General features: G+C 38.1%; 1 protein-coding gene across 2 annotated transcripts in view; it reads left to right on the forward strand.

Annotated features, from left to right (window-relative positions):
* The window catches only part of conu (Rho GTPase-activating protein conundrum), a 137,504-nt gene that overhangs the window by 44,859 nt on the left and 77,513 nt on the right, over window positions 1–15,132 (forward strand). Inside the window, exon 1 of one of the 2 annotated variants that reach the window (XM_089727312.1) lies at window positions 5,662–6,075. The exons of the other annotated variant lie outside the window; for it this stretch is intronic. Coding sequence (XP_089583438.1) covers window positions 6,064–6,075 — 12 coding nt within the window. The 5' untranslated portion in view covers window positions 5,662–6,063. Of the gene's footprint in view, window positions 1–5,661; window positions 6,076–15,132 lie in introns of those variants that run through there. 2 annotated transcript variants of the gene reach the window in all.

Genomic DNA, 15,132 nt, shown 5'->3' on the forward strand with positions numbered 1-15,132 from the left:
CGGAGCCCAGTCGGGGCTATTGAAACGGCGGGACAGGGTTGACGCAGAGCACATTACATCCAACCCACCGTCCCACGGACGCCGGACCGGCGGCCGCCAGCGACACGACCACCGGTTCCCTCGTTCAACGGGCCGAGAGCCCGCTTTGATGGCGCCGCGTTACACCTTCCCCCAGAGCGGTCGGGGGGAACGCGGTCTACCATCACCCGGCTTCCTACTGTGGGTGAACGTGCAAAGCACGCCACCCCACGTCTGGGTCTCTCCCCGCACAAAACGGGTGGGACCCCTAGCTCTTAGGGGGCCAGGTCACGGATAATAAAAAAATAAAAAAAAGGTCACGGATACGACCCCGGTCCCGACCCCCTGCTCGGCGGCGGCGGGTTTCTGCGTAGAGAGGAGAGCTTTGCCTCACTCGCCCCGCCGCCTCCTTCTGCGAGATGGTGCACTCGCAGAAGTCGAGCATAGCCTTCCATGACTCATCGCCGCCAAGCATCGACGCCACGACGCCAGGCAGCGACAAGTCAGGTCCTATCTTTGCGACCAGGACACGGCGCTGCACCTCCCAAGCGGGGCAGACAGCGAGAGTATGCTCCGCCGTGTCCAGCTCGTGTCCACAATGGTGATACCTCGTCGTCGGCTCAGCCCCTATCCGGCGCAGGTACTTCCCAAAGCATCCGTGCCCGGTCAGCACCTGCACCAGACGAAAGGTGAGACGTCCTTCGCCACGATTTACCCAGTCATCAAAGACTGGGTAAACCGCCTCGACGGTCCGTAGCCCCCACGTGGGGTTGGCCAATCGCCTCGACCACGACTCGAGCACGGACCGCCGAGAATGGGCCTTCCGCGCCCGCAGCTCACTTTCGGGGAGACGCGCCACGCCCCGAGCACGAAGCTCGCTGCGCCACCGATAGTCGGCAGCGAGCGACTCCGCCTCCAGCTCCCATGGCGGCGTCCCCGCCAACACACACGCCGCCTCGAAGGAGACGGTGCGATATCCGCGGAGCTTGTGGACGTAGCTAACACTGGCCCTATCAATAGCAGTGCTTCGCAGAATCTACCACCGAATTGGAAACGCGACCCACTCAGAAGGTCCGGCGAGAAAACTCAGAGGACTGCAGGTTGTCGACGACACAGCTGGTACATTTTTGAAAACATTTCACGTGTCATTTTTTTTTAGTTAGTTTTACTGACAATGCGCTCGCCAATTCAGAACAACATGGCGAGAAGGTACAAGATAAATGTCACCTCAATTATACGAACAAACAAATACTGATAATACCTTGATATTAAAAAAAAAAAAGAAATTGAAAAATAACACTATGAAAAAATTATAAAATCTATCTATAAGAAACTTAAAAAAAACCTATTCTAAAATGCTTACAATATGGACTGTAAAATTATCATGCAATCGCACAAACGTCGAGTGGCCGCAACGAATTAGAATACGCGACATGAAAACAAATATTTATAATTAGTTTACAATAATAATTAATTGCGTAACACTGATTTATTAATGGTTGGTTAGTTTTTGAAGTGAAACTTCTTTAAGCGGCGCATGAGGGTAACATTTTTACAGAACGTCACGCAGGTGTGCAACGGAAGTGACGTCAAACTACTATTGAAATTAAGTACTTGTCAAATGTCAGTCGTAGTTGTTGTTGTATTCTTTCAACTGGAAAGGCAAATGTATCATACCGTACAGTCTAATATTTTATTTTTTTTTTGTTAAAAATGTAATAGGAATTGAAATGAAATGAAAAGAATTTGGAACATTAATCAAAGAGCATGAAATTAAATTAGTCAATTCAATTGGCAAAATATTAGTCATTTACAATTTAGAAATCTAAACATAATGTGACTGTCAACACTGAGGTTTGAGATTGACATTTGACAGACTTTTGGCGGGAGCATATCTTCCTTTTTCCCTTCCTCTAATGCCCGTATCTTTAGACGTTTCGTAAAATAGTCCTCCACTCTTAACTCATCCGATGATGCTCGAGAATTCCCTCCAAACTTACTCGAGTTTGGTATTTTTGGTCGACCATTACAATATTCCTCAACTGTCCTCGAGTGAGGTAATAATGATGAAAATTTGATCAAGCTAGCATCAAACCCATACAGTTCTGTAGTCTATGGTCATTGTTTAATGTCAAAGTCAAGCTGCCGCTGTCTATTTGACACTAGATGAACTTGTTTGATGTTTTGGTTGCTGAGTTATTCGTAAATATGTGTGCGTGCGGTAAATCTGAAAGTGTATTATTTATTTTCTAACCTAATTTTCTAACCTATTTTAGATTTCGGATCCGGCTTTGTATTTTTATTCGCCGCTTTTGTGTGATTTTGGTTGCATCGTGTTGTTGAAGTGCTTTTCCACAACCACCAGTTTATTATTATATAAATAAAACTTATAATCGTATTGACTTTATTGTAAGCAAAATATGACTCTTATGTAGGTAAATAAAATAAAGAGTTTCAAATGTCTAACCTCGAACTATTTACTTTATTAATAAATATTATCAAACTTAAATTATCAAAATATGCGGGAATCATGCACAGATCCAGGCCATTGCACAACAATATCATATATTTCCATTTGCGGTCCACATACTATTTGGACATTGATAGAAAACCAGCCTTGAGGAACGTTCAAGGTACGTCGCGTACGGGTGTAACACCCGTATCTTTAGTCGTTTACACGAGCTTAACTCGACTCGACTCAACCTCCAACGCGCGTTTTGGTATGATTAGTCGTAAAAATAAACTCCACTCAAACGTTCTTGGAAAAATTTCCTAACCGGAGTGAAGTAAGCGAACTGTCAAGTCAAGGTACGTCGCGACGTACCTTGAACGTTCCTCAAGGCTGGTTTTCTATCAATGTCCAAATAGTATGTGGACCGCAAATGGAAATATATGATATTGTTGTGCAATGGCCTGGATCTGTGCATGATTCCCGCATATTTTGATAATTTAATTTCCTTATTACCTCACTCGAGGACAGTTGAGGATTATTGTAATGGTCGACTAAAAATACCAAACTCGAGTTAGTTTGAAGGGTATTCTCAAGCATCATCGGATGAGTTAAGAGTGGAGGACTATTTTACGAAACGTCTAAAGATACGGGCATAAGTCTCGGAAATTGGCGAAATCTAAAAGGAAACGCCATAAACCTACGAGATAGATAGATAAGTCTCGGAAATCTAAAGTTTTAGATTTGTATAAATATAAGCAAGACTCATAAATTAGTTCGCCAAAAAAGTTTCACTTCTGACATGTGTACCTTGTACGCACGCACTTTTTTTTTTTCGTTATCACTAATCTTGGATATTAATTATTGTCGTGTGCTCATTGTAAGTTACACCTTGCAATGTTCCGTGACTACGAATGTACTTATTGATATTTTAATAAATGTTCTTAGTAGCATGCTTAAAGTGCATAAAAACAAAAAAAAATGTTTTAGATAGCGCGAATGGCAGACATGATTAGAGACACTTTTACGGAATGAATCAGTTTTCATAGCTTTCATGGTCACGGACAAATCCGGCTCATTCATAAGGCACTTGAAACGCAGGAAATCTTGAAACAATACAACTCGTGTTTGAATAGTAAGTGATTTTAGTCAGGTAACTTTGCAACATTTATAATCTATATCTATATCTATACTAATATTATAAAGAGGAAAGATTTGTTTGTTTGTTTGTTTCGAATAGGCTCCGAAACTACTGGACCGATTTGAAAAATTCTTTTTCCATTAGAAGCCGACATTGTCCCTGATGAACATAGGCTACTTTTTTTAATTTTTATTTTATTTTATTTTTTTGGTATCATGTGTGTTTTAATGTTTCCGAAGCGAAGCGAGGGCGGGTCGCTAGTATACATATAAGAATGCTTTAGAATTTATTCTACTCGGTATAGTTTCTGTGTGCAAAGAAACGTAAAATCAAGATTTTTTTTTATGAAATTAATATGCTGTGTGATGTTAAAAACGAGATGGCAGGCTTATTTAAAAATATTTTTTTTATTTATATTGCCTAGATGGATGGACGAGCTCACGGCCCACCTGGTGTTAAGTGGTTACCGGAGCCCATAGACATCAACGTAAATGCGTCCCCCACCTTGAGATATAAGTTCTAAGGTATCAGTATTAACTCAGTAAAGTTAGATTACCTAAATAACTCGCATTGAACGTTTAGTATGAAACAAAGAGAGTACCGAATTCTCTGGGTATAACCAAAGATTCTAAACGATTCGTATAATTAAGATTTTCGACTATCCGAACGCCTCTCTTCTGCATGGGGTGAAATGAAATTTGCTGGCATTCGGGCGCCGGGCCCAGAGATGGCAGCAATATTCTATCACCACCTTACTATTTGCCTTTATAATATCCATAGCTTAGGTTAATCTTTTTTCAGACAATTATTTAAAACAGTTACAGGCAACTGATAAACAAACATAGTAATTTCAATAGTATACTCGTAGTAATCTCAATAGTATTAACCGTGCGTAACAATAACCCGTGCGGGATTTTAATACGCTCAATTTTCCGAATGTAATTTTTATTACACAATTTTATTCCTACAAGGTAGAAAACGTTCGTGCAAAAATGGTGCATGATTTTAAGATTTTTAATCTGATATCGTCGCATAATGCAATGCATGTCCACCGAATATCTTGCCCCGCAGATGATAACGAACGTTGCTTTCCAATCAACTTTTTTTTTTTTTTCCTACTTATGCTGATAGCCTTGAGAGGCTATTTCAGCTTCGCCCTAACGTTAGTAGGTGAGCTCGCGGGGCTCAACCGGAGAGTTGCTAACACTGACCCTAGCAAGAGCAGTGCTTCGCAGAATCTACCACCGGATCGGAAACGCGACCCACTGAGAAGATCCGCCGAGAAACTCAGTGGGCTGTGTCTATGGGTTAGTTCGCTCGTCGAGCCCTTCGTCGCAAGCGACGGGTTCGACGAGGACGGTGACCGGTGCTTGTGGTGCCTAAAAGCACCGTTAATGGATCAGGAGGATCCGTAATGACGTGCTTTGGGCGACGTCGACGGTTTACCATTCGGTCTACTGGGTCGGGTATGTAATTTCCAGTGGCTACGATGAGAGGGTTCTCATGTCGTGCCGCCTTTTCAAAATGGCGCAGACCAATCAACACCAAACGAAATACGATTTATAAAGAAAACTATCTAGATTTTGAGCACTTATTAAATTGATGCCAATAACAATAGTCGCGTGAGTAATAATAGCTCGCGTTAGTCTAAACCTCTTGTTTTTAATATCCAGCTCATGATTCATTGTCAACTCAAGTGTTATTTTGTTTCTTTAATTTGTATTATGATTTCAACGTCATGTGCTCTTGAGAGTAGACTTCATTGTTGTAGTTTACCGATTATTATCATTACAACTACGCTTCTGCATAATAGGTAAAACTTGGCATTTCTGGTCTAATGATTAATTTACCGATCCACGGAACACCGGATGCGTTAAGTTCACGCTCTCATCGTTCGTGAGCTGCTCATTATTATACAAAAAGCACCTGGAGCAATAAAAAAGGTTGGGTGCGCGTGAGGTCGTCACAGACAATCATCTGAGGACAGGTTGAGAACGCAGGTTCGGGCTTGAGCGAGAGGCACGACCGTCCTCAGTCCTCGCTAGCTCGATTCATTCTCGATTTCTCATCAGTACCGCGTCAACCGCCGACCCGATGTTATCGTTTTGTTTTGTTTCGTTCGCTTTGTAACTTTTATATCGTACTTTACAAACAAATATAACGAAGTCTAAGTGATTTGAAAAATTGTAGATGTCTAAATATAATTATAACGAATAACGAATTGTTATTGTGCTGTGAATGAGTGAATTGATTTTCGAAAACATTATTCGAACGACGCGTGGCGGAACATAAAAACAAACTCTCGTCTCGCGTTCCAAATGGTCCCTGCAATAATTAGTTAGGTAAAAGTGAGTGTGTGTGCTGTGGACGCTTGATGGTTCAATTAGAATTAGAACTATTCTATTAGGCTTTCGGTACTGCAGATCGTTGTAGCGGCTCTCAGTCTGGTTCACGGATGTTGAAGTTGGTCAGTAAAACATGATTCATTACCAAACTGCATTGGAAGATTTACGTTGAAAATCAAAATCAATCGATTCATAGGTTTTTTTAAAATATTAATGCATGATTCAAACATGCCTGTTTTGTTCTTTCAGGTTAAGGTTTTATTTAGTATCTTTTAGCGTTTGTATTAAAGATATGGATTTATCTTTTATATCGTGCTGGTAATTCTAAATTAAGTTGATAACGCTTTGTTTAAATTTAAGTGTACATATACACATTATTATAACGCAACGCTGTCGTCGGAGAGCGTACATAATTAAATGTGTTAAAAAATATAATTATAATTTATGTATGTTAAAATTGCTAATTTTATTCAGATATTGAATTAATAACAAAACAAAATAATCAATTTTCAACCAAACTAAGGAAAACGCGTAACAAATGGTATCGTGATTCATGTTTATCGCGTTAAAAAATATTTCTGAAACGTATTGTTGTACTAGCTGAATCCCGCGATGTTACCCGCGGTTATTATCATACCGAGGGTGGAGCCGCGGGGCGAAGCTAGTTTAAAAAAATTAGCCTAAATTACTCCTTATATTTATCATCAGCTACCTATCAGTGAAAGTCTCGTCAAAGTCGGTCCAGCCGTTCCAGAGATTAGCCGGAACAAACAGAGAGACAGAGAGACAAAAATAAAAAATAAAAAATATTTTGGTATATGTATACGTACTTACGCATTTAGTAAAAAGTGGTTGTTTTATTATTACAAACAGACACTCCAATTTTATTTATTTGTACGTATTGATGTTACAGTAAGACCCCTTGAATGTGGAGTATAATGGGTTGTCTATGTACATTCCATCAAAGTAGAGCGTAATATTAAATAATGAGCTTAGGGGAAGATGGGTAGAAAATTAGTCAGATACTTTAACCATTAGATTTATTTATTATGTTTTTTGTATAACAATGAAACAAAAAGTTATTGTTGTTGTACTTACTTAAAATAACTTCAGCAAATATTTGAAACGATAAAAATACGTTCATATACAGAACAGACAGGAACACAGAAACACAGATAAACTTCTTCGAATATCCAGAACCAATTATTCCAATCCAATTTTATCCAATTTTAGGGAATCCCATAATTAAAAAAAAAAAACGTAAGCCGAAACAGCGCTAAACGGGGTTTCAATGTCTGTATTTATAATTTTAAAATAAAATATAATATATTCTTTACAACTTTTTTTATTGGTTAAAATAACGTTTTTCTTTTCTTTTGAAATTATCAACGGCAAGGGTACCGCTTTTTAAAGAATTTAAAATTTCAAAGAATTTTTAAAGAAAAAATCTTTATCGGTGTTTCACCATACTTTGATCTCAGGTCTCAGTGATATTATTTCGAGGTAATGACTTGCAAAGTTATTGTGAATACTTTTTAAAAAGGTTAACAATGACCACGAAAACTGAAAATATTTTTTTTACAATTTTTATACGTTTCCACAGAAGTCTGACCGATGCTCTAACCGATTTATCTACCATTATTATTTGTCTTGAATAATTATAACTTTAATTTTTATTGGAAAATTCCTTTAATTCACATGTGAAATGTGCTTTAGTGTACGTTACTTTCAATTGTAGGTTTCTTACGAAGTTTAATAAAAATATGAGGATTTAAAAAAATACCTAAGTCAAAATTTTAGTATTATAATATAATATAATACAAGTAGGTTTTAACCCGCAATGTAACACGTTTAAGCGGGTTGATACGCGGGGTTCATGTTCCAGTGTTACGAAACGCGTCGTCCGCCAACTACCTTTGTTATACATTGCGGGCTTACAAGACAAGAACTCGTTAAAATGATGTGTTATAGTCTGGCCAAGTCATAGTTTGTTCTGTTTGTGTCTATTATAGAAATATTATTCGTTTTGGCTTCGACCGACTACTTATGGGGTAGTTTTTTTTTTTTTTTATTGCTTAGATGTGTGGGCGAACTCACGGCCCACCTGGTGTTAAGTGGTTACTGGAGCCCATAGACATCCACAACGTAAGTGCGCCACCCACCCCGAGATACAAGTTCTAAGGTCTCAAGTATAGTTACAACGGCTGCCCCACCCTTCAAACCGAAACGCATTACTGCTTCACGACAGAAATAGGCAGGGTAGTGGTACCCACCTGCGCGGACTCACAAGAGGTCCTACCACCAGTAATTACGCAAATTATAATTTTGCGGGTTTCATTTTTATTACACGATGTTATTCCTTCACCGTGGAAGTCAATCGTGAACATTTGTTGAGTACGTATTTCATTAGAAAAATTAATACCCGCCTGCGGGATTCGAACAACGGTGCATCGCTTCAACACGAATGCACCGGACGTCTTATCTGTTAGGCCACGACGACTTCATAGTGAGCATATCCCATCCCTATTGAGATGGTTTACAGTTAAACCATTAGCTCTTGTAATTATTTTAAAGTGGTCACAAAAAAAAGCTGGCACACATATTATGTAGTGAAAATAAGCAGTTTGTCGAGAATAAGTGATTTAATTATTTGCATCGTCGCTTTGTTCCAGTCACCTATTTGTAGTTAATGTATTTTTAGCTGGTTGCGTGTTGATTGTCGCTCATTTGTGCTAGACGAGTGTTGGTATGCGACTGTCTCGACGAAAAAGTGTTGCTAAAGAATTTTTTAATTGTATCACTAGTTGGCGGGATCATTGTTTAAATGGACAGCTTAAAAATCATTGACAGACGAACGAGCAAACGATCGCCGATGTCAATAACAATGTCAACCGACTGGGCTTAGTTTGATTGCAAGAACGAGATTTTTCCAATGAAATACGCATTTCATTAATTACAAACGAACCGTTTCATTAACCCGTAATTACCATACAAATGGGTGGCGGCATTTAGGTCGTGACGTCTCCGGTAACCACTTAACATCAGGTGGGGAGTAAACTCCTTTACCTGTCTAAACAAAAAAACAGTTTATGTTTCACAGTATCATAATTGTTTCGCAGGATGATGATCCCCGTAATCGCTATTGTTATCTAAGTTACTTAATTTTGATAGTATCACACTTAAAAGTCGAATTTCCAATTATTTAAAACACGAAATCGTCTTTATGACCGAACCATAAAGAGTAATCTCCTTTTTTTTTTTAATATACATGTGTTTTGTTCTGAAATCGATTCGTATACGATATTTTTGAGCCTTATCAGCACAAAAGTTAATGGATAAAAACTATGCTTATTTGATTTTCAATCAGAACGCGTTCGCCTTGAGCGAGACAATGATATGTTACGTCTTACAAAATATTGCTTATTTTCAACCTTCAACCTTATTAAGTGGACGTAAAGTTGAAAATAGCTGCTTAGTATGTGTTAATGCAAATATAAGCTGATCGCTGGGCTTATTGAGATTCGAAACGTGTATCGTAAGACGAGGCTTTGTTTTCGATTGTGAGGTCGTAAATAAAATTGATGTATATAGGAATGGGTTGTCAGTTTGAAAAAAAAAACCTACTGACATATGAAATATGACATTGTCTACATACATAGACCAACTAAGTAGTAGTAGTTTTATTTTTCCAACTGGAAAGGCACAGGTGTCATACCATACAGCCTAATCTTTATTAAATACATATCTTAAATTTTTTTATGCATATTAGCATATGGAGTGCCACAGGGCAGTATTCTCGGCCCTACCCTATTTTTAATATATATAAATGACCTATGTCAACTAAATATCACAAACGGGTCTATTTACACCTATGCTGACGATACTGCTCTCGTATTTCATGGCAGTTCTTGGGAGGCAGCTTTTAGTTTTGCTCAATGTGGCCTGAACACCGTAACTGACTGGCTGTCTAAAAATCTACTGACACTGAACGTGGATAAAACTAAGTACGTCACTTTTTCCCTGTCTACGCGTGGTAAAATATCATCTTCGTCTTTTTCACTTATAGCCCACTCCTGTAACGCTCTTGGACAAACTGCCTGCGGTTGCCCCTCCCTTGCCAGGACAAATTGCATTAGGTATCTGGGTATACAGATCGATGACCTATTATCCTTTCATTCCCATATTGACGTTCTGTCGTCCAGATTACGCAAACTCACTTACATTTTTAAAAATCTGCGTCATGTTACCGACAGGAACGTACTTACACTCGTTTATTTAGCGCTCTGTCAATCAGTCACTCAGTACTGCATAGTGGCATGGGGCGGGTCTTCCAAAACACACTTTTTAAAACTTGAACGTGCCCAGAGATGTATTTTAAAAGTTGGATGGCGGCTCCCTTATAGGTTTCCTACAAATGATCTTTACAAAACCTGTAAAGTTCTTTCTGTCCGTAAATTATTTATTCTTAATCTTATTATGACTACACACTCGAAAACTCCATACGATCCGACATTGCTCGTAAGTCAGCGGCGCGGGCATGGTGTGCGTCCCACAACACTTGTTTCTACATCGTTAGCTCAACGCTTCTATGGCTTCCTAAGTAGTTTCATATACAATAAAATCAATAAGCTGATCAATATATACCCCATGACACAGACCCAATGCAAACGTGCACTAACAAATTGGCTTCACGACCTAGACTACGAGCAAACAGAGAACTTACTCCAGACTGTGAAGTAATCTGCTTTTTGTTTTCGAGCCCAATTAAGCAAATAATTATTTATATTATTATATTTATATTATTTATACCTATGTAATAGTAATAATAAACACGCATAGATGCAGATACTCACACATACACAATACAACATGCATGCGCGCACACGCCCACATATACACACACTCACACACTCACACACACACACACACACACACATCCAAATACACACACATTCACACACGCACACACACGTAAAATGACCTTCTTAAAATATAACACCTAATGATCTCTCAACACTAGTCCGCAGCATCTGTTCACGACTTAACCTAACCTAATCTATTCTTAAGAAGGAGGGAGCCTGGAGATCAGTAATACAGGTCTTTGAACCTAGTACAGACTTCAGCTCTTTCAAAGGCTTACAAAATAAATTATAAGGTTAATTTATTTCCATTTGAATTTGTATGTACCTTGTACCTTTAAGAGAGAAATAAATAAATTATTATTATTATTATTATTATTATTATTATTTATATGTAAAATGAGAATGTGAAGTGAAATGAAATGAAGTTAATTAATATGAAACGTGGCATGAAATGAAATGAGATGATATGGGATGAAATAATATAATGTCAGTAAAATGGTGGACTTTCTGGAGGATCCTGAGAAGTTACGTCTTTGTTTTATTTTCCCACATTTGTGCACTTTCACAGATACTAAACAGTTAATAAACCACCGTTATTACGCATTTAAACCTGAAGAAACACTAAATAGGCAAAATAAGACAAATCACACAACTTCACTTCCCGCCAAAAACTAACAACTAAGTATAGAAAATAAAATAATAATAAATAACTTTAAAACGGTCCGTACTGGTAAAATGGTAAAAAAATACTTCATCCGTATTTATAGATTTATATTATATCATAATTGACAGACTATGCATTTATAAAAATTTTGTCATTCGTCACCAGGTGTTATTGTCATGATCATTGATATCAGGAGTCTCTAAGGCGAGAATCAGCATGTCCGATTTGATTTATCGTGTACTCTTTATCTAGCGCGTGATCTCTTCTCGCTGCTGTATTGGGAAGCGATTTTCAATGACGTCACCGGTTATGTGATTTCGGCGATAGCATTAGTGTCAATGCAAAAATACGCATTTGACTCATTTTTTGGTTAATGAATTGGCTCTGTAATTTGGCTGTGTAATTGGCTGGCTTTACCCTATTCCTTACTGTTATTGTCATACCCAATCTTTGGTTTTTAAGGCTATGGGTTCATAGGCAAATTGGCAGAAGCGTCCTCTGAGCATAGTGTGATCGCCAGTCGGTATTTCATGGTGGTAGGATGTTGGTCAGCCTGCATAAGTAGATACTACTTTTCCTGCCGATTTCTGTCGCGAAGCAGTCAAGCTTTCCGGTTTGAAGAGTGGGGCAGCTGTTATATAATACAATTGAGGCCTCTGTGTCATGACTCGGGGTGGTTTGTGCTGTTGTAATGGTATCTGGTAACCATTTTACATCAGGCGAACTTTCGTCCACCCATTTACGCTATAGTAAGTAAGACAAATGGTCAAAGTGAAGATCTTTTGTCTTTGAAGTCGTTACGCTATTGAAGCAAGTTTCCTGATGTATACTTAGCGTATAGCTGGCAAATGTAATTAATGTTGACAAATTCACACCGTCACTTTACGGTCTTCGCCTGCGCCTTAAACATTTTAGTGATGAGATTATTTTCACATGATATGCAGAAATTGTTGTTGAAAAAAGTACCTTATAAAAAACTTTAACTTAAAAAAAAATACAAAAATCAGTGCTGAAACAAATAACTTTAAATGGTTATTTATAAATGTTATTAACTGATTCAAAACGTTATACACACATGCGTGCGGTAAGACACCTAATAACTAATAGTCAGCATTCTGACGCTTAGCACCCTATAGGCATTAATAGAGAGTCGACCTATCAATGGTTCGCTCTCAAAGGGCTAAAGTACAATTGCTGTAAAACTACATATTGTATGCGTCAATGGTACACTGCAAAATGCAATGAATTATATAAGATATAAGAAAGAGATAAGAAAAAAACATAAGATTTTATCGACAAAAACAAAATATGGATCTCCGTCCTAAACCGAGACTGAATTGGGCCCCAATCGTATTTCACTAGACGCCCAAATTTACTTTTTAAAAAGTCTTTGTACTTAACTCGTTAAAGGAATCTTAAATAAAGCCGACATTTCGCAAGATTATAAAATTCGAGGTATACGTTTTACGGCAAAAAATGTAACTGCCCGAATTACGTTTGTTTTATGAGAATTATCTCGATTGTCCAATCGATTACTGACACTATTTCGATCTTAATGTTATCGATTACGCTGCAAAATTCTTATTCAACCGAAGCGATTATTTTAATTCAATGCACTCTTACAGAGCTGTCAGCAAATATTTAATTGCTTCATTTGAATTATCGGGGCTGATAAGTACTGTCTATATAGGTACTTTTAAACTTAATTATAATGACATTCATTACTTGTGTCTGGGTAGGTAAGAGTGCAGCCCACCAGACCTTAAGCTGACAACGTAAATACCGTCGTTCTGTATATAAAACTGTATTTATAAAATATAATTATATGTTGAATATTACAATTATACATATTTATTTATAACAACTAAAACTAGTTTAATATGTGGTACCAACGGCATTGTTCTGTATAAAACGCCTAGTGTACTCGTGTGATTTTATTAATTTAATTCTTAGATGGTTGGACGTGTTCACCTACCTAGTCAGGTCATAAATTCTGTCACATGTTTAATGTAAAATAATTGAAACAAGTTTATTTATTATGTAACCATTCATATACCAAAATTAACTTAACAAAACATAGATTCTTATGACACTAAAGTTTATTCAAAATGACCTCCGTGATTTTGAATACAGGCCTTCAATCTGCGCGGCCAGTCGTCTATCGCAGCACGAACGAGGTCCATGTCAATATCGGCGGCTGCCTTAATCAAGGATGTCTTGAGTGACTCCAAATTGAGATGAGGCTTTGAGCACGCCTTTTCCTCCAAGTGTTGCCATATCTTGTAATCTAACGGATTCAAATCTGTACTGGAGGAGGGCCAGTCTTCGTGCCGGATGAAGTCGATTTCACGCGCCGCCAGCCAGTCTTGTGTGCTCTTCGCTCTATGAGCTGGCACCGAATCTTGTTGGAATACCCAGTGCCTGTTATTGAACATGGTATGAGAAACAGGTTCCACAAGGTTCGTCAGGACTGTATTTTGATACACAACTGCATTCGTTTTTACACCTTTCTCACAAAAATGTACCTCTGTTAAGCCCCAATAAGAAACTCCCAACCATACCATGAGCGAGGATGGAAAATGACCTCGTTGAACACGCGGAATACGGTTGCTCGCTTCTTCACTACTGTGTGCGTACACCTTATCATTTTGTTTGTTGTGGCTCTCTTCTACGGTAAAAATTTTTTCATCCGAAAAAAGAATTTCCCGATATTTTTTTCCCGCGTACCGCTTCAACAAAGCGCGGCATCTCTTCAGTCTCAGGTCCATTAGACGAGCATTCAAACGATGTCCTGTTTTTCTTCGATATGCCCGAAGCCCTAAGTCTTCATTTAACACCCTTTTCACCGTGGTTTTGCTTAACCCCATCTGAAGGGCCAACAGTTTCTGCTTACGTTTGGGATTTCTTTGAATTCGCGCCTTAACAGCTTTTATCACTGCTGGAGTCCTAACAGACCGAGGGCGACCACTTCTTGACCTGTCATCTACACTAGAGTCTTCATTGTATCGTTTGATGGTACGATAAACGAATCTTTTGGTTATATTCAAATTTTTCAGTATGTTAAAAATTTGAATTGGCGCGTAACCGCAACGATGCAACGCAATAACTGCAACACGGTCTTCTTTAAGCGTCCACTCCATATTTAAAAATGAGTAAAATTTTAAAATTAAACATTTTTATTTTCATGAACAATTCGAAATTCGAATTCAATAAACTTTTTTGTGGCCAGCATTCTAAAAGAAAAGTTTTTACTGTGTGACAATACTTATGACCTGACTAGTTATAATCGTCGTCGTGATCTAAGCAATAATAAAACATGTAGCCCAGAAGAATTATTAAAAACACATTTTGAAGTTAGACAGAATTATAGCGGGAACTAATACATTTTTAAACTTTGACGTTTCGAAAGTGTTGCAATATGAGTGATCCGTTTTTTTCCACACTTAGCTATAACCTCTAAAAAATCCTTAATCTATAGTCAAAGTTGCAGATGTGATATTAGTTACTTAAATAATTTGATTAGTTCAATACATTACCAAATCTTCTTACTGAGAAGACTTCTACTTCTTACTTCTTAATATCTAAACGGTCCCAACGGTTTTCGGTAGAATATACTAAAAATTTTAAATGAGGAGCTGAATTAAAAAAAATAG

The sequence above is a fragment of the Bombyx mandarina genome, chromosome 05 (genome assembly GCF_030267445.1).
Source record: "Bombyx mandarina strain Sakado chromosome 05, ASM3026744v2".
Taxonomy (NCBI): Eukaryota; Metazoa; Arthropoda; class Insecta; order Lepidoptera; family Bombycidae; genus Bombyx; species Bombyx mandarina.